This window comes from Trachypithecus francoisi, unplaced genomic scaffold (genome assembly GCF_009764315.1).
Source record: "Trachypithecus francoisi isolate TF-2019V2 unplaced genomic scaffold, Tfra_2.0 Lachesis_group4, whole genome shotgun sequence".
In the NCBI taxonomy this organism is placed as follows: Eukaryota; Metazoa; Chordata; class Mammalia; order Primates; family Cercopithecidae; genus Trachypithecus; species Trachypithecus francoisi.
In genome coordinates, this window is record NW_022681469.1 from 134,258,272 (window position 1) to 134,281,409 (window position 23,138).

Below are 23,138 nucleotides of genomic sequence, written 5' to 3' on the forward strand. Positions count from 1 at the left end.
TTGAAAATCAACTGATCACAAATATTAGGATTTATTCATGTACTCTGAATTATATTCCATTGATTTATGTATCTCTCTGTATGCCAGTGCCACACAGTCTTGCTTACTCTAATTTTGCAGTAATTTCTGAAATCAGGAGGTGTGAATCTTCCAACTTAGGTCTTTTTAAAGATTGTTTTGACTGTTTGGCTTCGTGGCATTTTCAAATTTTAGAATCAGCTTGCCAGTTAGTTCAAAAAAGAAGCTAGGATTTTGATGTGGAGTACATTGATTTAAACAATTTTTTGTTTCATCACTACAAAACTGCAACACGTTGACTTTTTAGATTAATTTGGGGAGTATTGTTAATTTTTTTTTTTTTTTTCTTTTTGAGACAGGGTTTCACTATGTTGCTCAGGGTGTTCTTGAACTCTTGGGCTTAAGCACTCCTCCTGCCTTGGCCTCCCTAGGTGTTGGGATTACAGGCATGAACCAGCGCGCCTGGCCACGGAGTATTACCTTTTAACAATTTAAGTCATCTAATATGTGAACATGGGATGACTTTCCTTTTATTTAGATTTTCCTTAATATTTTTAGTGTGTTTTGTAGTTTTCAGGGTATAAGCCTTGCACTTTTTAAATTAAATTTTTAGGTATTTCAGCCTTTTAAAGGCTATTGCAATGGGATTGTTTTCTTTTTTCTTTCTTTTTTGAGATGAAGTCTTGCTCTGACGCCCAGGCTGGAGTACAGTGGCGCGGTCTTGGCTCTCTGCAACTCTGCCTCTCATGTAACTAGGATTACAGGTGAGTGCCACCACGCCTGGCTAATTTTTGTATTTTTAGTAGAAACAGGGTTTTGCCATGTTGGCCAAGCTGATCTCGAACTCCTGACCTCAGGTGATCCGCCCACCTTGGCCTCCCAAAGTACTGGGATTACAGGTGTGAGCCACAGTGCCCGGCCTGGATTCTTTTTATTTCTTATCCTTGACCAATTACAATGGCTGCAATCTCAAATACAATGGTGAGCAGAAGGGACAAGAAGGGACTTTCTTGTCTTGTTCCTCATTTAGTCTTTCTTTGCAAAGTACTTAGTTGCAGATTTGTCATAAATGCCTAGCTTTATTTTTTAATAAAAAACAATGACTTTGGTTCCAAGTCATTGCAGAAGTCAGAAACAGAAAAAAGACTTTGTTTGCCTCAAAGTCTAAGTTTTGGTGCAAAAAATTTCTGGGTTGGGCATGGTGGTTCACACCTGCTATCCCAGCACTTTGGGAGGCCGAGGCAGGAGGGTCACTTGAACCCAGGAGTTTGAGACTAACCTGGGCAACATGGCACAAACTTGTCTCTACAGAAAATACAAAAATTAGCCAGGCCTGGTGGTGTGCACCTGTAGTCCCATCTACTTGAGGGGCTGAGGCAGGAGAATCGCTTGAGCCCAGGAGGTTGAGGCTGCAGTGAACCAACATTGCACCACTGCACTCCAGCTTGGGCCACAGAGTGAGACCCTGTCTCAAAGCAAAAAAAAAAAAAACCAAAACCCTCAAATACCTTGTTTGACCCCTATACGTGAGCATATATTAATATAAATATTCATTACTATTCTAGGGTCCATGAAAAAAGGAAATCTCGTATTTTGTAGTATGTGTGTAAAGCCACATTGGTTTCCCATATACTGTGTGTACAGAAACATTTGAACAGTGTTTTATAATGAGTAATGTATGCATTAATGTTGAAATTATGAGAAAGAGCCAGCCATGTGATGATCTAAGCATCCCCGGAAAAGAAAATAATGTATGCTTAGCCATCAAGTCAGGAAGAAGCTTGACCTTCTGCAAAAGCAGAAAGGAGACCAGCGTGGCTGGAGTCTAGTAAATAAAGAAGGGTATAATAAAGATGGAAGGTGGTTTAGACCTTGTGAGTCACAACACAGAGTTTTATTTTTATTTTAAATGCAGTTGGAAGCCATTGCAGAGTTTTAAGCAAGGACATGGTATAATCCAATTTATGTTTTTAAAAGACAAAGACATAAAATACAAGCCAACCTTTAACAAGTACTGGGTGATTTCAGCAGATGGGGAAGTGATAGAGATGAGACTTCAGCTTGACCCATGAAAGATCGATAAGAGTTAAACAGGCTGGGCATCGTGGCTCACACCTGTAATCCCAGCACTTTGGGAGGCCAAGATGGGCGGATCACCTGAGGTCAGGAGTTTGAGACTAGCCTAACCTGGTGAAACCCTGTCTCTACTAAAAATACAGAAATTAGCTGGGTGTAGTGGCGGGCGCCTGTAATCCCAGCTACTTGGGAGGCTGAGGCAGGAGAATCGCTTGAACCTGGGAGGCGGAGGTTGCCATGAGCCAAGATCATGCCATTGCACTCCAGCCTGGGCAACAGAGCGAGACTCCGTCACACACACACACACACACACACACACACACACGTACACACACATGAATTAAACAAATAGAGGAGAAAGAGATAGTGTGGTAGCAATAAATAGTGCCTGGCTTTGAAATGGAAGACTTGGGTTTGAGTATTGACTCTGCCTCTTCTTAGTTCCCCCATCTGCTTTCTCTATACCTTGGTTGCACATGAGGAGCAAAGCAAATGAAAAAATGCTTATAAATGTGAACCTGTGAGGGTTAGTGTGGTATATAGTCATGTCCCCAGTTTTCCATGGGGCATATATTCCAGTATTTGCAGTGGTTGCCTGAAACCACCAAAATAGTACTCCACTCTAAACATACTATGTTTTTTTCTATACATACATACCTGTGATAAAGTTTAATTTATAAATTAGGCACAGTAAGAGATTAACAACAATAATAAAATAGAACAATTATAACAATACGCTGAAATAAAAGTTATGGGAATGTGGGGTCTCTCTCAGCATATCTTATTATACTGTACCTTGCATACAAGAAACCATGGAAAGTGAAATTGCGGATGAGGGGACTGTTGTATGGTATTTGTTTTATTCAGTGAAAGACTCTTATCTGTGTGGTATTAATGCTAGGGGCTGTGGAGTGGTACAACAATGAATTAGACTTCTCAAGGAGGGTGCAGTTTAATAGACAATGTGAGGTTGATATCTAAAATATGAAGTTAAGAGTGAGAGATCATAAGAAGGGTGCAGATAAAATGCTATGGGAGTTCAAAGAATGGAGAGCCTGCTTATTGCTTGGATTTGGCTTCTTTCTTCATAAGGTTTTACGAGGAAGGAAGCACTTTTATGCTAGTGCTTGAGAGATGGATAAGCCTTGAATATAAGATGGAGGGCAAGATGATACTCTCCCTAGGCCGGTATGTGGGAGTGTAAAGGCATGGAAGTACTGAGCAAATTTAGTACTTGATAAGCAAAGGTAGGTTAGGACCAGACAAATTATGCAGTACCTTGATTCTAGGCTGCTGTGCCTTCTTTTCAATAGGAATACTATCAGTAGTGTCTTTAATTGTGTAAATATTTATTGAGCATCTACCACTGCCAGGTTTATGATAGAAGTCAAGGCTTGAAGATAGAATATCTCAGTTTAGTTGGGGAAGATAGATTATCTGATTATTTTTATTCCGAGATATAAACAAAGTTGTGATGGGATCATAGGACAAGTGCCAGCTCTAACTGACTGGCATAATAAGAGAGGGCTTTATAAAGGTGGTAAACATTGTGCTGAGAATACGAAGTATCCTTTTGTTTCCTAGATAAAGGAGGCAAAGACAGGAATATTAGAGAAATATTCTAGGCCTGACACTTCCTGTATTTTGTGATGGCTGGACAAGGACTTTATATGCAAGTCAAGCAAGGCTGAAGGTTTTGGGGTAACTGAAAGATTATTCAAGTGCAGAGTTAATTGGAAAGGGTGGAGACTGGAGGTGGGAACCTGGTAAGGAGACTTGCACTGGGCCAAGTGTGTGATTATGTAGTACCTAATGTGGAATAGTAGCTATGGGGATAATGAGCATGGAAAACTGGAGACATGCTTGAGATGTAGAATTGGTGGAGCTTGGAAACCAAATAGATCTGAGAAGAGATAAAAGGGATCATGTGGAATGTAGAATAATTTCCGGGTTTCTGCTGTTTTAGAGGGTCCCACTGCCTGAGAATAGGGTATATTTAAGGAGAAAGAGGGTGGATTTGAAGAGGAAGCTTAATGGTTTTAGCCATATTGTGTTGAAGATACGTGTCAGAGAGTTGGAAGTAGAGAGGATGATTTCCTGGGGTGGGGGGGGACGAATTAACAATGTTTAGGTAATCATTTAAGCCACACATAGCATAAATTAAATGTGGGAGAATGAGTATAGGAAGGAAGAAAAACCTCAAGGTGCAGAAACAGCCATAGAAGTAAGAAAATCATGAAAACGAAAGGTAGTAGAAATAGCTAGGAAGTGCTCCAAATAGGTTGTAGCCAACATTATCACAGTGATGTTTTTTTCTTTTTCTTTTTTTCTTTTTTCTGGTCGCCTCAGAGGTGACCGGTTGCAGAGAGGATGTGTATATAAGCCAGATTGTGGTGGTTTGAGGATTGAAAGGACAAATGATATTTTGGTCATAACTGGAAGGAGAGATAAAGATAATATCAATATGCCATCATTTTCTCTTTTTTTTTTTTGTTTTATTTTCTTGTCTGTTTTTAAGGATCTTAGAGATTTGAGTAATTTATTCCTTCAGGGGAATTAACAAATGAACAGCAAAGGTTAACGTCACAATTAATAGAATAAGCCAACCATAGTCATAGAATAGCCTAGTATAGTGCATCTCAAACTTTAATGGGTATCTTGTTAAAGATACCCATTAAATTGTGGGCTGGAGTCTGAGACACAGCATCTCTGACAAGCTTGCAATTGGTGCTGATGCTGCCTGTCTATGGACTACACTCTAAGAAGTAAGGCTCTAGAGAGTATGAGATTGATTCATTATAGGGGAGTTAGCCTTAGATAGAAAGAGGAACACCTCCTCTCTTAATTGAGGTGGAATGTACGGTGGATGAAGGCACAAGAAATACAGATTAAAGTTGCAGGCAAGAGACATGCCTGGTAGTCTTTGTGGTTTTTTTTGTGAAACAATAAGTAAAGCTATGTTATGAGAAGACTGGGATTGTGTGAGCTTGATGAAAGTTGTGAAGGTTTGGAATAGCTACTAAGAGGAGGAAAATGAGTGAATTTGGGACGTGTAATAATCACTGAACAGTGAGGATTAGTTTGGTTATGGTGTCTGTAGAAATAATTGGAGCAGAGAGAGACTAGTAATAAAGAGATTTTTCTTTCTTTCTTTTTCTTTTTTTTTTTTTAAGATGGAGTTTTTGCTCTTGTTGCCCAGGCTGGAGTGCAATGGCATGATCTTGGTTCACCGCAACCTCTGCCTCCTGGGTTCAAGCGATTCTCCTGCCTCAGCCTCCCAAGTAGCTGGGATTACAGGCATGCGCCACCACACCCAGCTAATTTTGTGTTTTTAGTAGAAACCGGGTTTCTCCATGTTAGTCAGGTTGGTCTCGAACTTCTGACCTCAGGTAATCCGCCCATCTTGGCCTCCCAAAGTGCTGGGGTTACAGGTGTGAGCCACTGCACTTGGCCAAGAGAAATTGCTTATTTTTTAAAGATGGTATGGTAGCCTAGGGAAGTGGTAATGAGGCCTAAAGTAGAACAGTGTCCTCTAGAATGGAAGAGGAGGATGTGGTAGGCCAAATAACACCCAATACCATACCCCCTCCAAGTGCCATGCCCTAATCTTTGCAATCTGTGACTGTTAAACCTTACATTTTATGAGAAACTTTGTAGATATGATTAAATTAAGTATCTCGATATGGAGGGGTTATTCTGGGTTATCTGGATGGGTCCTGTGTAATCACAAGGATTCTTATAAAAGAGAGGCTGTAGGGTCTAGTCAGAGAACTCACGTGATGACAGGAATAGGAGAGAGGAAATGCCATGGTGAAAGTAGAGGGCCGAGGAATGTAGACAGCCTGTGGAAGCTGAAAAAGGCAAGGGAACATTTTCCCGAGAGACTCCAGAAGGAAGAAAGCTGTGGTGACATGTTGATTTTTAGTTCACTGAGACTGATTTTGGACTTCTGACTTGCAGAACTGCAAGATAATAAATTTGTGTTGTTCTAAACTGCTAACTTTATGGAGTTTTCTGTTACAGCAATGATCAGAAACATTCAGAGGGTATGGATATAAGGGAATAGTATAGAGTTAGAGTCAGTAAAATGAGACAATTAAGGGGTTGTGGTATGGGAACCAGGAAACTAGATTTCTAGCCTGGGTAAATGAGTGGAGAGTAGTGAAATTAAAAATAGAGAATGGTAAGGAATAGATGTTAGAGGAACGTGTATTTGCTTTGCATGTCATAATTTTAGGAACTGGTGAGAATAGTATTTTGAGTCTAGTAATATAGATTAGATAGAGTGGAAGAAAATTTGAAACAAGGAGATGAATTTAAGAGGCTACCACAGTGCTGTTACATATAGTTTGTAGGGCTGTTATAATGATACTACATGACAAAATACATAGGAACATCACTTCAGTGCTTTTCAGTTTGGGAGTCATATTCATACCTTTTTTTGGGGGGGTTAATAAGTATTTGAAATAGACAGCTGCTATTAGCATGAGAAATAAGCGGAGTGGAAACATTAGCCTCAAAGATGTTGTGGATCGCAGCTACTGTATTGGACATCCTATGTATAGAACATTTCTGTCATCCAGAAAGTTCCATTAAGTGACGCTGCTCTGTGTTATTTTCAACAGTGGAGGACTGGATATTATCAGTATTTTAGTAAAATTTGTAGGACGTGGTATTTGCTAATAAGAAACAATTTTCAGAAGACCTAGACTCCTGGAGAGACTGTGAGGTAATAGTCAAGTGAACACTAAACAATCCTCTCTCTCCAAGGAACGCTAAATAGTCTAACAACGAGCACTAGCCAGTTGGGTTTCAGGATACTGGGTTTTTATTCTGGTACTACTTTGTGTTGTGTGTATTTGGGAAAACCTGTTAGAAACATAGAAAGTTCTCTTCTTAAATAAGTCCTGTAGCCTCTTAAAAACCTCAAAAGCAAGAAACAGGTAATATGTATTCATTAATTTCTACAACAATATAGGAATATTAGGAAAACATTTTTAGGAAAATCTTGGCTGGGCGCAGTGGCTCATGCCTGTAACCCTAGGCCAAGGTGGACAGATCACTTGAGTCCGGGAGTTAGAGATCAACCCAGACAATATGGTGAAACCCCTATCCCTACAAAACATACAGAAATTAGTTGGGTGTGGTGGTGCGTGCCTGTAGTCCCAGCTACTTGCGGGGCGGAGGTGGGAGGATCACTTGACCCTGAGAGGTCAAGGCTGCAGTGAGCCTTGTTTGCGCCACTACACTCCAGCCTGTGTGAAAAAGTGAGAGACCCTCTCTAAAAAAAAAAAAAATTATCTATTAAACAAGGAGGTTGGACCTGCTACCTACCTCCATTTCAATTCTTTTAGTAAAACATTATCATGCCGTAATTCGTTATATAGTTTTAATTAAAGATGCACTTCTCTCTTATTCTCATAACTTTTTATGGCTGAAATGTTAATCATTAGTAAAAATGACCTAAACTTAAATTTGTTTTAGTTTTAGGTTCCCAAACCATGTTTGTTATAAACAGTAAATATATTATTGGAATTTATTAGCAAATCACAATATCTGAGAGAATGGAAATTTACTAAGACATGAAATGAATAGTTTAAGGAAGGAACTTTTGTAGATAAATAAGAGTTGGAGAGGAGCAGAAGTTGTATGTGAAAGAATTTAGTTGGTATAGTGATCAAATACTATAAAAAGTTGCCTCCAAAATATCTTTTTTTTTTTTGGAGACGGAGTCTCGCTCTGTCGCCCAGGCTGGAGTGAAGTGGCCCAATCTCGGCTCACTGCAAGCTCCGCCTCCCGGGTTCATGCCATTGTCCTGCCTCAGCCTCCTGAGTAGCTGGGACCACAGGCGCCTGCCACTACCACTATGCCCGGTTAATATATATATATATATTTTTTCTTTTTTTTAGTAGAGACAGGGTTTCACTGCGTTAGCCAGGATGGTCTTGATCTCCTGACCTCGTGATCCACCCGCCTCGGCCTCCCAAAGTGCTGATATTACAGGCGTGAGCCACCATGCCCAGCCCCAAAATATCTTTTTATAGGACAAAAGTTTTCTGAGTCTTTATTGATACCTCTGTTATTCAGATTCTGTCTAAAAGAGATTAATAGTTCAGAAGAATGAATTGTGTTGGTATTTTAAATATTATCTTTGTATCTCTTAGATAAGATTCACTGATTATAAATCTCAATTAAATATACTTTATGTGTCTGAATGAAACTGATGACCAGAATCTTGCCAGTGTAGGAAAAGTTTGACTTAAGAAAAGAAGGTTTGCTTTCCAAACCTTCTATGCTGTTACCTTTGATGAGATGACAGTCTCTTTGCTTTCTTCTGCTGTTTAGCTTTCTGCTACTCATCAGTATGTGATCAGGGAGTAGAAACATGATGTATATCAGACTTGTTTGGAACTCCAACAAAATCTGAAGGGAGAGGAAATTAAAAATGTGGCTGAGTATTTCATGTTATGACACTTGGTTCCTATATTAAAGTTAACCATGTTATTTCACAACCAACTTACAATCACTTCATATTTAGCCAAACATTTCCTCTCATTTCTATATATAATTATAAGCTTATTGATACTAAAGTATGGTTTTTTTTATGAAATGCTTTCTCAATATTGAACCCTAGTTGATCTTCAGCACATACTTGTTTTTGAAAGAAGGAGGTAGAAGTTGAATTTGTGTTTGAGTTTATCCTAAACCTAATTAATCATCATTTTGTTTTTATCCTAGAATTAGAATGTTTCTAAACACTTCCCTCCACACTGTATTAATGTCAACTAAGAACGGAAATTTTCAGTGGCTGGGCATGGTGGCTCACGCCTGTAATCCCAGCACTTTGGGATGCCAAGGCAGGATGATCCCTTGAGCCCAGGAGTTCGAGACCAGCTTGGGCAGCAAAGTGAGACCCTGTCTCTACAAAGTTAGCTGGGCATGGTGGTGCATACCTGTTGTTACTCAGGAAGCTGAGGTGGAGGATTGCTTGAGCCCAAGAAGTCGAGGCTGCAGTGAGCCATGGGTAGTGTGTGTGCACTCCAGCCTGGGTGACAGTGAGACCTTTTTCAAAAACAAAAACACACTTTGGGAGGCCGAGGCGGGTGGATCACGAGGTCAGGAGATCGAGACCCTCCTGGCTGACACGGTGAAACCCCGTCTCTACTAAAAATACAAAAAACTAGCCGGGCGAGGTGGCGGGCGCCTGTAGTCCCAGCTACTCGGAGGCTGAGGCGGGAGAATGGCGGGAACCCAGGAGGCGGAGCTTGCAGTGAGCCGAGATCGCGCCACTGCACTCCAGCCTGGGCGACACAGCGAAACTCCGTCTCAAAAAACAAAAAACAAACAAACAAGAAAAACAAAAACAAAAAATCTCTCCTTATTTTTTTTTGAATTACAAAATTTTGCAAAATAAAAATTAAAATTTTGTGGGTACATAGTAGATGTATATATTTATGGGTTACACGAGATGTTTTGATACAGGCATGCATGCATATTAGTCACAGGGTAAATGGGGCATCCTTTTATCCTTTGTGTTAGAAGCATTTATCCTTTGTGTTACAAACAACCCAACTATTCTCTTATAGTTTTTTTGTAAATGTGCAGTTAAATTATTTTTGACTATTGGCTGGGTGTAGTGGTTCATGCCTGTAATTCCAGCACTTTGGGAGGCTGAGGCAGGCAGATCACCTGAGGTAAGGAGTTCAAGACCAGCCTGGCCAACATGGTGAAACCTTGTCTCTACTAAAAATACAAATACTAGCCAAGCGTGGTGGGGGCATGCGTGTAATATCAGCTATCAGAAGGCTGAGGCAGGGGAATCGCTTGAACGCAGGAGGCAAAGGCTGCAGTGAGCCGAGATCAGCCTGGCAGTTGAATTGAACAAGAATAAAAAAGCACGAGCGGCAGAGGCAGCAAGAGCCGCAGAAGCACTGCACTCCAGCGCTGGAGTGAGACTCTGACTAAAAAAAAAAGAAAAAAAAATTGAGTATAGTTAGCCTGTTGTGCTAACAAGTAGTAGGTCACCTTCATTCTTTGTATTTTTTGTGCCCATTAACCCTATCCTGACCCTCCACCATGTCACTCCCTTTCCAGCCTCTGGTAGCCGTCCTTCTACTCTCTGTCTCCATAAGTTGAATTGTTTTAATTTTTAGCTCCCACAAATAAGTGAGAACATGCAAAGTTTGCCTTTCTGTGCCTCACTTATTTCATGTAACATGAAGACCTCTAGTTCCATCCATGCTGTTGCAAGTGATGGGATCTCATTTTCTTTTTATGGCTGAATAGTACTACATTGTTTATATGTACCACATTTTATTTATCCATTCATCTGTTGATGGACACTTAGGTTACTTCCAAATCTTTGCTATTATGAATAGTGCTGCAATAAACATGGGAGCGCAGGTATCTCTTTAGTATTATTGATTTCCTTTCTTTGGGGTATGTACCTAGGAGTGGGATTGCTGGATTGTAAGATAGCTAGTTCTATTTTTAGCTTTTTGAGAAACCTCCAAACTGTACTTCATAGTGCTTTTACTAATTTACATTCCCATCAGCAGTATACAAGGGTTCCCTTTTCTCCACATTCTTGCCAGCTAGCTCCTTGGCAGTGTGTTAATGTGTTAACCTGCCTACTTTAGAGTTAAAAAAAAAATGCTGAGTTTAAGACCTGAGTTCTAGGCAAAAATAGAATCCAACTCAGATATTATCAGAGACTTTAATGCAGGGACTGCAGAGGTGCCCTGGATTAAGGGAACCCATAAGGCATGTTTTTACTAGAAACAGGGAAGCCCAAAGGGGCAGGAAAAATATTGTGCTATTGGAGCCTCGTGAGAGCTGTGAAGAGGGTGCCTCACAGCAACCATGGTGGTGGAGGGATGCAGCTTCTGCCAGAAAATGTGGCCATGAGGAGGGAGGGAGGTAGGAAGAAAGAATCCAGCCTTTCTCCACCTTCTTATCTTCTGTCAGTGGCAGGACAGCCCAGGAACCCAGAAGGCATATCTGTTGGGGTCAGCATCGTTGGTCACAGAGTAGAGCAGAAAGGTATTGGGAGATAGAGTAATTGTAGTAAGATAATAAGCAACACAACTACGAATGAGTTCAGGTGTTGACCTCAGGTAACGTAATATTTTACCCAATTTCTTATATGTTATCTATGCATACTTTACTGGGTTGATGTGGGCATTAAATGAGATAATGTGAAAGTATTATCATAGTGTCTTTGTCTTGTGAGTATATTTTAAAAGTCTTGGTAATGCATGGATTTGAAAAGCTCAGCTTCCTTTCACTTGGTACTGTGTTAAATTTGTTTTGTGGAAACTTTGGTTGCCACTATATTTTTAAATATATGTGTTCCAATAATTTTTGAGAAGTTAATGGCCTCATTATCAAGTTGCTTCCAAGATTTAGTTTGTCATTGTTTTATAGAGCAAGGAGCCTGAAAACCTAAGTCCTAGTTCAGACTATACTACTATTTGTGGCATAGTTCTTTGTGGGAGTTATTTTTACTTTGCCTCTCTGTTCTTTTCCCTTCTGAGAAATTGGAGTAATAATACTTAACTAGTAAATGTTTAATCTTATGGTAAAATAATCGTTGTTAAGTACTTTGAAGACTTAAATGATATGTATATTAACTTTTACTCTCATTCATTTTGAAAGTATCAGAGCCTCAGATTAAGAGTGATTGGATGGTTTTTAGTTTGTAGCATTTTCTGTGTGAAATTATGTAGCTCATAAGATATTATCTTGTATATGTGTGTTTATGTGAGTAAAGTGATTATGCTTATGTCTATTTTAATGTGTGTGAATGTAATTTTTTTTTTTTTGAGACAGAGTCTCGCTCTGTTGCCCTCCGCCTCCCAGGTTCAAGCAATTCTCCTGTTTTAGCCTCCTGAGTGGCTGGGACTACAGGCGTGTGCCACCATGCCCGGCTACTTTTTGCAGTTTTTTTTTTTTTTTGAGATGGAGTATTGCTCTGTCGCCCAGGCTGGAGTGCAGTGGCCAGATCTCAGCTTACTGCAAGCTCCACCTCCCGAGTTTACGCCATTCTCCTGCCTCAGCCTCCTGAGTAGCTGGGACTACAGGCGCCCGCCACCTCGCCCGGCTAGTTTTTTGTATTTTTTAGTAGAGACGGGGTTTCACCATGTTAGCCAGGATGGTCTCGATTTCCTGACCTCGTGATCCGCCCGTCTCAGCCTCCCAAAGTGCTGGGATTACAGGCTTGAGCCACTGCGCCTGGCCTACTTTTTGCAGTATTAGTAGAGATGGGGTTTCATTCACTATGTTGGCCAGACTTGTCTCGAACTCCTGACCTCGTGATCCGCCCACCTTGGCCTCCCAAAGTGCTGGGATTACAGGCGTGAGCCATCATGCCTGGCTGTACTTTTTTTTTTTTTTTTTTTTTTTTTATTGAGACAGAGTCTTGCTCTGTCGCCCAGGCTGGAGTGCAGTGGCCGTATCTCAGCTCACTGCAAGCTCCGCCTCCCGGTTTACCGCCATTCTCCTGCCTCAGCCTCCCGAGTAGCTGGGACTACAGGCGCCCGCCACCTCGCCCGCTAGTTTTTTGTATTTTTAGTAGAGACGGGGTTTCACCATGTTAGCCAGGATGGTCTCGATTTCCTGACCTCGTGATCCGCCCGTCTCAGCCTCCCAAAGTGCTGGGATTACAGGCTTGAGCCACTGCGCCTGGCCTACTTTTTGCAGTATTAGTAGAGATGGGGTTTCATTCACTATGTTGGCCAGACTTGTCTCGAACTCCTGACCTCGTGATCCGCCCACCTTGGCCTCCCAAAGTGCTGGGATTACAGGCGTGAGCCATCATGCCTGGCTGTACTTTTTTTTTTTTTTTTTTTTTTTATTGAGACAGAGTCTTGCTCTGTCGCCCAGGCTGGAGTGCAGTGGCCGTATCTCAGCTCACTGCAAGCTCCGCCTCCCGGGTTTACCGCCATTCTCCTGCCTCAGCCTCCCGAGTAGCTGGGACTACAGGCGCCCGCCACCTCGCCCGGCTAGTTTTTTGTATTTTTAGTAGAGACGGGGTTTCACCATATTAGCCAGGATGGTCTCGATCTCCTGACCTCGTGATCCGCCCGTCTTGGCCTCCCAAAGTGCTGGGATTACAGGCTTGAGCCACCGCGCCCGGCATTTTCTTAAAACTATCTTTCTGAAACGAACTCTAAGAGACTCTATTTATTGCCCAGCAGTAAGTCTTGTCTTTTTCACTGTTGACATAGACAGAGCACTGTTTGTTTCTGAACTTATGGTTGAGGAAGGTAGTTTTGAGATGTGGCAACTGTCTCCTGGTAAAAGATTTGTCAGATTTTACCCTGCTACTGCTGCTACTACTACCATTGATATAGCCTTATTGCCTACTTCTTTTTTCCGAGACAGCAGTGATGCCTTGTCACATTTTTCCTCCTCATTTTTACATTTGTAGACCAGAGCAAGATCGGGGCAATCCATTTTGAAGAGAACTATGACCACCAAATAATATTTTACTTTAAAGAACTTTTTATTTTTCAGAACTCCTTCGAAATTGTAACTTTGAAATTAAGTAAATTTCTATTTTATTTCATAAACTCGAGTTAGCACTGTCTTTGTAAATTCCAAACTGAACCTTTCTGAATTACTGACTAAATCTTAATTATTTCTCACCAGACGGTCTGGCAAATCCCGAAGCAGAAGCCCATATTCATCTAGGCATTCAAGATCTCGTAGCAGGCACAGATTGTCTAGATCCAGAAGTCGTCATTCTAGTATTTCTCCTAGCACACTAACTCTGAAGAGTAGCCTGGCAGCTGAATTGAACAAGAATAAAAAAGCACGAGCGGCAGAGGCAGCAAGAGCCGCAGAAGCAGCGAAAGCTGCAGAAGCAACTAAGGCTGCTGAGGCTGCTGCCAAAGCTGCAAAAGCTTCAAACACTTCTACACCTACCAAGGGGAACACAGAAACTAGTGCCAGTGCATCACAAACAAACCATGTGAAGGATGTGAAGAAAATTAAAATTGAACACGCACCTTCTCCCTCAAGTGGTGGAACTTTAAAAAATGACAAAGCAAAAACAAAGCCACCTCTTCAGGTAACGAAGGTGGAAAATAATTTGATTGTAGATAAAGCCGCCAAGAAAGCAGTCATAGTTGGAAAGGAGAGTAAATCTGCTTCTACAAAGGAGGAACCAGTATCTCTTAAAGAGAAAACCAAACCACTTACACCAAGCATAGGAGCCAAGGAGAAGGAGCAACATGTAGCTTTAGTGACCTCTACATTACCACCGTTACCTTTGCCTCCCATGCTGCCTGAAGATAAAGAAGCTGATAGGTAAGTGAAAAAAGTATTTGTCAATAACTGCTCAAAGAAAAAATGTAAGTCTGAAGTGAGAAATGATTTGACCTCCCCTAACCCCCTCAAAACAACTTTAGTGAAAAAGACTACAAGTAAGTGAATGAATTTTCTTTATTATATGCATCTTAAAATTAAGCACATTGCATGCAAGATGGCAAAATTAAAGTTTATACTAAGACATTCAGGGAAAAATTGCCATTGCCTTGGGATACAATGAATATTTCAATATGATTTTGGGTATTAGCAATACCAGTATTCTCTTTGGTTTAGTTTTCCTTGATGATGGCAGTCAGAAACAGGACATTTTATGAATGAGTTGGCCCTGGTTAATATACATCTCATAAGCATTTGTCTCATTTATTTCTAAGTTTCTTCAGTGGCCTCGTAAATTTATCACTGTCAGTGATTTTATTACCACTTTTTAGTTTAGTCTTTTCTTAACTCTTTTAATTAAAAAAAATTTTTTTTTAGCCTGTCTTGCAGTTGGGATTAATCACATTATATTATAGGAAACTCATAATGTGGCCAGGCGTGGTGGCTCAAGCCTGTAATCCCAGCACTTTGGGAGGCTGAGGCGAGTGGATCACCTGAGGTCAGGAGTTCAAGACCAGCCTGGCCAACATGGTGAAACCCCGTGTCTACTAAAAATACAAAATACTTAGCAGGCCGCAGTGGCGGTTGCCTGTAATCCCAGCTACTAGGGAGGCTGAGGCAGGAGAGTCACTTGAAGCTGGGAGGTGGAGGTTGCAGTGAGCCGAAGTCGCACCACTGTACTCCAGCCAGCCGGGGTGACACAGTAAGACTGTGTCTCAAAAAAAAAAAAAAAAGAAAGAAAGAAAATTGATAATGTGATTATGCTTTCCTTTAACATGTTTAAAAAATTTCTATTATGAACATTGAGGGTATGACTTATTTTTTATTGAGAAACATATTCTGAAGAGGAAGTTAAAATACAACTAAGAATGTTTCTTTTTTGTGTCCTAGTGTAGAAGAATTAGACTTGTGTGGTTTATCTGCCTGTTATCTGCCTGTTATACCAGCTAGCTGTTTTTATTTTTATGAAGAAATTAGAGCTTCCACCCCCACCCACTCCCCATTAAAAAGCAACTATATGAGTAGTTTTCCTAGCTGACTTTTTAAAATAGATTTTGTGGATAAAAATGCCATGTGGACAAGTGCTTACTTTGGCAGTATGTAAATTTTGTAATTTAACACAAACAAAAGTGAAATAATAATTCTTGAGTTTCATGCCCTTTGAGGTGCCTTTTTAAAAATAATCAAAATGTTGTTGGGAGACCCCATCCAATTTAATTAGTTGTTATTTAATTATACTTCTATAATTGTTGTATTTGCAGGTTTGACTGTTAATTCATTGAATTGAGTTACTTCATGAGAGAGTAAACCTGTTACTGAGAATCCATGTTTTATTGAGACTGGTGGTTCTCTACTTTATGCTTCATATATGCTTTAGGAGTAAATTTTTACTAGGATATTTTCAGGAACTCTGTATGTACACATATGAGTGCTTAATGAGGATATTCTTTATACATCTGTCTTTAATTAGTTGATGGCACATTTAATTCTTGTTCATTACTTTTTTTTTTTAAATCTACCTTTTCTGTCTCCTCTGCTTTTTCCCCTTTTTGTTGTCTCTTCTTTCTTTGAATGTGTTTGTATGTTTAATGGATACAGAAGTTTCTTAAGATTCATGAGCACTACCAGTACATGTCTGTGTGGCCAAAGATTAATTCATCACCAGTGGAACTTTCCTTATTTTGATGTCTGTAATTTAACTACCAAAATGTATGTGCTAACTACATATGAGGAAGAGACTTCATACTGTTTTACTTTTTATAAAAGTTTTTAGGTGATTAAATAAAAATGTAAAAAGAAATGGTTAGAAGTGATTACTTTTGGAAATAAATGGACGCTGAAGGGAATGGATGGCACAGGAGACTTATTTTATATTTATTATTTATAATAATGTTAGAAGTACAATAACATTTGTTAGTGGGCTGTAGTAGAAAGCTTAGGTTTTTAGTGCCAGTTGTACTTCTTACTACTCTCATGACTTAATCTTTCTGTGCCTCAGTCCATTTAGTTCTGTTCATGGGTGAAAATATTTACAGTTTAACCTCACAGATTAGTTGCAAATATTAAACAAGTTGATGGACTGAATTTTGCAAGCTGTAAAGTGTTATGCATCTCAGTTATTATAATTAGTCCTAGTATAAATCAGCACTGCTAGAAATATTACAGATATTTAAAACTGCTTTAGATTATTGAAAAAAGGTAAAAATTACAAAGTATGATTTACATTATATATGTAACATGTAGATCTGTTGTGTAACGAATAGACCTAGTGCTTCCTTTGAAAATAATTGGTTTTCGTAAAAGAGGAACTATTGGTTGGTTTTCCATCCCCTTTTATAATGAAGGAGGAGCACCCCCAGGACATATTTTTTATATATCTGAAAGTAATGCTCATGGTAATTTTATGTTTACAAGTTTCTTTTTAGTAACCATTGTATACTTTTTGGTTTTTGCTGAACAGCTATTAGTTGAAAGTGGTTTATAAACTATTTCTCTTGAGGTAAAGAAACAATCTTTTCTGTTACAACATACTTTAGGAAACCCAAATATGGGAGTTATCTTTATTTACTTGTTACTCACTGTAAATTTAAAGATCATTTTAAAGAAGAGTGAGTAATGGTCTGCATGATCTCATTGCTGTATCTTAAGGAAAGCTTTCGATCTTTGCTTTCGTTGAGCATGCCTGTATCTGTATTCCTGGTTGACTCTCACTGTTGTATCCACAAATACATTAGCAAAAGGGTGTGTGTGTGTTTTGAGTGGTCTCTTGATTTTGCAAACCTCTGCTCCACTTTGTTTTTGCTGTTTTATTATGGCCAAGTAAATTCTCCCCTTCCCTCATACTTCTTTTATTTTGAAAGTATTCAAGCACTTAGAAAAATTGAAAGAATAATACAGTTAGCATCTGTGTTTACTGGATGGAAGTTACATTTTGTTTTATATGCTCCGTCTCAGCGGGTGTGGTGGCTCACAGTTGTAATCTCAAACTGTAATGAGCACTCTGGAAAGCCAAGGTGGGCAGATGGCTGAACCCAGGAGTTTGCGACAATCCTCCGCAACATGGCGAAACCCTGTCTCTACAGAAAATACAAAAATTAGCTGGCTGTGGTGGTGCATGCCTGTAGTCCTAGCTACTTGGGAGGCTGAGGTGGGAGGATCACCTGAGCGTGAGAGGTCGAGGATGCAGTGAGCTGTGATTGTGCCACTGCACTCCTGCCTGGGTGACAAAGTGAGACCCTGTCTCAAAAAAAGGAAAAAATTACACACACACACACACACACACATATGCACACGCTCCATCTCTAGTTGTTTAAGAGAACTAATGAGGGTATGTGTGTGTGTGTATATACTTCTCCCCGAGATGAAGTCTTGCCCTGTTGCCCAGGCTGGAATGCAGTGGTGCCATTTAGGCTCACTGCAACCTCTGCCTCCTGGGTTCAAGCAATTCTCCTGCCTCAGCTTTCGGAGTAGCTGGGATTACAGGCGCACGCCACCATGCCTGGCTAAATTTTGTATTTTTATTTTTATTTTTTAATTTTTTAATTTTTTTTGAGATAGAGTCTCGCTCTGCCGCCCGGGCTGGAGTGCAGTGGCCGGATCTCAGCTCACTTCAGCTCACTTCAGCTCACTGCAAGCTCCACCTCCCAGGTTTAGGCCATTCTCCTGCCTCAGCCTCCCGAGTAGCTGGGACTACAGGTGCCCGCCACCACGCCCGGCTAGTTTTTTGTATTTTTTAAGTAGAGACGGGGTTTCACCGTGTTAGCCAGGATAGTCTTGATCTCCTGACCTCGTGATCCACACGTCTCGGCCTCCCAAAGTGCTGGGACCACAGGCTTGAGCCACCGCGCCCAGCCGATTTTGTATTTTTAGTTGAGATGGGGTTTCACCATGTTGGCCAGGCTGGTCTCGAATCCCTGACCTTGTGATCTGCCTGCCTTGGCCTCCCAAAGTGATGGGATTACAGGCGTGAGCCACCTCTCCCGGCTGTGTATATGTTTCTTTTTACTATACCGTAAATATTTAAGTCATCTCCCAAGAATAAGGTCAGTCTCCTGCTTGATCACAGTATCATTATTGTGATAACAAGGAAATGAACAGTAGTTAATCTAATATAAACAAACAATAATATCATGCACTATATATAATCAATAATCAGTACTCTCCCCCAGCCACCCCCTGTCTCCAGCCCCATGACTTTTTTAAGAGTCTGGGCCAGTAATCTTACAGAATGTCTCACCATTGGATTTATCTGATTATTTCTTCTTGGTATCATTTAACTTGTTCTTCTCTAACCCCTTTATTTCCCATAATCTGGAAATTACTTGTGCTTTGTTTAGATAAAGAATACACAGTTTTTTAGCCAGAATATTTAAGAGGTGATTTTATGTATTTTATGCTGTTGTTACAGGAGGACCAAAATATCAGATTGTCTTACTCTGCTAGTAGTGATATGATCACTTGGTTAAGGTGATGACCAGCTTTAAGGTCTCTCCATGTATGAGGGTACATTTTCCTCTTTGCAATTAGAAGTGAGCTGTAGGGTAATACTTTTGGCAGTGATTGAATATCCTTTTTCCCAACAACCTGTCACCTAATGGTTTAGCAACCGTGAATGATACTTGTCTAATTCAGTTACTATAGTAGGGGCTGCAAATAGTGATTTTTTTTTCCATTGCTGCTGCACAAATTGAAAATGGTTATTTTCTAATTCTGCCGTTCCTTTTAACATTAGCTGGCCTTGTTTTGTAAATACATGTTTCCCCATATCCCATTTAATCATTCTACTCTCATGGATTTTTATTTATTTTCTGTGTTACTAATAGTAATAGCCACTATTCTTTTTGACCTTCACATTGTCTGAAATTTGGCCAGTGGAAGCTCCTATAAGCTGACTCCTTTATTCTTTTGACACGACCTCATTTGTTTTTTCGTGTTTCCTTGCCAAAAGTATATGTTAGGCTCACTTTGAATTTTGCTTCATTCCCAAAATTGCAGTCTGTTTTCCCACAAAATCATGAGATAGATGGTAATCTGTGTGTTTTCAGAGAATGTGATTGTTTTATTATTATTTTTAAAATTAGGATCATATCATGGATAATGTTCCTTGACTTGCTTTTTCATTTAATGTGTTGGAGATCTTTCCATGTTGATATAGATGGGCCCAATATTCTTATTACAGTAATGGATGTATCGTGTTCTTCTGTTGATTAATGGATACTTAGGTTTATAATTATTTGCTATTCAACTCTCCTTATATATTAATATTTTATGTATATTTAGGTAATTTTTATAGGATAGTTAACATGTCAAAGTACACACATTAAAAATTTCATAGAAACTGCCAAATTATGTCTTAATAAGGCTGTATACCAATTTATGCACCCAGATGTATGAAATTGCCTTAACAGTTTCGGATAGTGTCAATTTTGACACTCTTTAAAAGATGTAATTATTTAATTTTGCATTTTTCTGATAATGAGGTATTTTCTAGAACATTTATTGGTTATTTATTATTTTTCTGGTGAATTGCTTGCTTATATTCTGTGCTGGCTTTTCCTTAAAGTTGTTTCCCTTTTTCAAATTGGTTTTTAGTTGTTATATTAGAGATGTTGACCTTTGCCTCTCAGAATCTATTGCCTGTCTTTGACATTTGTTTTGCTTTTGGTTATATGATGTTTTCCATTTTTATCTAGTCAAATCTATTCTCTTTAAGACTTCTAGGTTTATAAAATTAAAAAAGGTTAAGTCAGATCTCATAGAAGTATGCTTTTGGTTATAGTGTAAAGAAGTGTTCTGATTCTTTACTCCCCCAACTCAGTGTTGTTACCAGTACCGTTTGTTGTATAATTCATCTCACTAATTTCTATATATAAAAATTCTTACATATATCTGTTTCTCTACTTTCTTTTCTTTAACATATTTTATTTGTCAGTATCTTACCATTGTCAGGTCTTTAGATACATGGTATATTGGCTCCCAAACTCTAATTTCTATTTTAGGGGCAAACAGTAATATAAAAATGAAGGGGATGAAGTAAATTTGTGATGAGTAAATAGCTCTGCTGTTGAGCTGCAACATCAGTGTTGCTCTACAAGAATTTAAGCTTGTCTTAGAACTTTTGCTTTTTTAAAAGAGGAAGCCTAGAACCTGAATATTATGTAAATCTTTGGATTTAAAATTACTCACAATTCATAGTTCTTTATAAAACATTAGATAGACTGAATAATATATATCCTTTGACTTCAACCAGCCTTTGGCTTCTAGTTCTAGATCTTTGAATAGCTTGACAGGGCAAATCCTACTTAATTTCTCTTTTTCAGAAATTTCTTGGCAGTTCTTTTGCCTTTATTCTTAGACAAATTTTGTAATCAGTCAGGTTGTCAAGTTGTATTTAAAAAAAAAAAACTTTCTTGGATTTTTTTGGGAACTCTATTAAATGTAATAGAGTCATAATTTGGAGACAGCTTTATAATATTAGTTTCCCATATTAAAACATGGTTTCTTTTCATTCGTTCAGATCTAATTTTATGTTCTTCAGTCAGATTTTTTTTTTTTTCTGTTGCATATGTGTATTTCTTTTTAAGGCATTTTATTTTTGTTGCTGTGGTGTATGGAAGTGTTTTTAAAAAACACATTTTCTATTTGATTATTGCAAATATTCAATAAAAATGTTTTAAATTATGTAATATTCATGGAAAGTAATATTTGATAGTTAATATACTGTCATTTAATATAGATAGCTTTTTAAGTTTTAAATTATAACTGAAATTAAAACTTTAGTTTTTTGCTTTCAGAAATGTTGATTTGAATCTTCAAATAAGAACTCTTGACTAAAGCCTCATTACAAGTTAGAGACTATAGTTTTCAAATAAGTTATTCTAAATAGGTCTATTTTCAGTTGGTGTTCAGGTGATACCTTTTCTAGAAAGAAGCATTTACTGTATTTCAGACCTGATTTAGCTACCCTTAGCTACTACATTACTCTAGGAACCTGTTTGTATAACACTTTATCCTACTTCCTACCTGTCTTCCAGACTGGAAGCTCTTTTTTGAAAGAAACTATAGCTTAAAGTGTTTGTTGTTAAATTTCCAATGCCTTACAAAATACCTAGCACATGGAAGCTCATAATCAATATTTGCTGAATGGAGGGAGAGGAAAATTGAGAAGTGGGCTGTGTGATACATTATTTTAAAATTAAAACTACAGGCCTGGCATGATGGCTCACGCCTATAATCCCAGCTCTATGGGAGGCTGAGGCAGTTCTTTTGGATCATCTGAGGTCGGGAGTACAAGACCAGCCTGGCCAACATGGTGAAACCCTATCTCTACTAGAAATACAAAAAAAATTAGCCAGGCATGGTGATGCGTGCCTGTAGTCCCAGCTACTTGGGAGGCTGAGGCAGGAGAATTGCTTGAACTCGGAAGACGGAGGTTGCAGTGAGCTGAGATTGTGCCACTGCACTCCAGCCTGGGCAACAGAGCAAGACTCCATCTTAAAGAAACAAACAAAACTACAAACCAGTTTCTTTTAAAGCATGTTTTTTCTCTGTTAAAGAACCTTTCAGTGAGTAACACAGGACATACATTTACTATGATTATTAAGTCGTTTTTATCAGATGGTATTATTAAGTTGTTTTTATCAAGTGGTATTAAAAGATTCATTTATTTTACAGTATTATTGTTCAACATGAATAGGAGGATAATTACAATTAAATTATTTACGTTGATAATAATATCTTCAGTAATTTCTGATCACAGCAGTGTAGTTGCAATAAATTTTTTCACTATGGGACTCAACTGCTATGAAAGTATGTGAAGTCCTAATTTTATTATCATTATGAGATTCTCTTTCAACATGTCACATTATATTAGATGACATACTTTGTCATATCAGGGAAATTTAAAATAAATTGCCAAGTTAAGATATACTTTAAAACTCAGAGCTCTTTATGCATTCATAAAAAGTACAGAGCTAACTAACGGAGTTTAAATTTCAGCTGTAATTCTAGTAGGCTGGAATCTTAAAAAAATTAGAAGAATCATTGTCCAATTTAGAAAAATTAACCCTGAAAAGGGTCAAAGCTGAATTAGCTGTTGTTTGTGGACATTTAAATGGGCAAGATAAATATTATTGTGTGCTTTCATTTGTTTATTACAGTAAAATATCTTTTGTGTCTCTACCAGAATCAAAGTAAGTGCTTTGCAGCTGGGTGTTGTGAGGCCAAGGCGGGCAGATCACCTGAGCTCGGGAGTTCAAGACCAGCCTGGCCAACATGGTGAAACCCCGTCTCTACTAAAAACACAAAAATTAGCTGGGTGTGGTGGCAGGCACCTGTAGTCGCAGCTATTTGGGAGGCTGAGACAAGAGAATCGCTTGAACCCAGGAGGTGGAGGTTGCAGTGAGCCAAGATCCCGCCACTGCACTCCAGCCTGGGTGACAATGAGACTCCATCTCAAAAAAAAAAAAAAAAGAAATGCTTTGCAAAACTGAGTTTTTATGCAAAGCATGTTTAGTGGATTTTCAATTTTAATGTACAGTTTTATAGTTAATTCTGTATCGTTTTAAAAAATAAACTTTATAACAGTCTTATATTTATAGAAAAATTATGAAGAT

The 23,138-nt window shown here is 38.9% G+C and overlaps 1 protein-coding gene across 3 annotated transcripts in view; it reads left to right on the top strand.

Annotated features, from left to right (window-relative positions):
- CDK13 (cyclin dependent kinase 13) overlaps positions 1–23,138 on the top strand; it is a 143,088-nt gene that overhangs the window by 19,144 nt on the left and 100,806 nt on the right. For all 3 annotated transcript variants that reach the window (XM_033193739.1, XM_033193738.1, XM_033193737.1), the window contains exon 2: positions 13,747–14,406. In XM_033193739.1, coding sequence (XP_033049630.1) covers positions 13,747–14,406 — 660 coding nt within the window. The remainder of the gene's footprint in view (positions 1–13,746; positions 14,407–23,138) is intronic.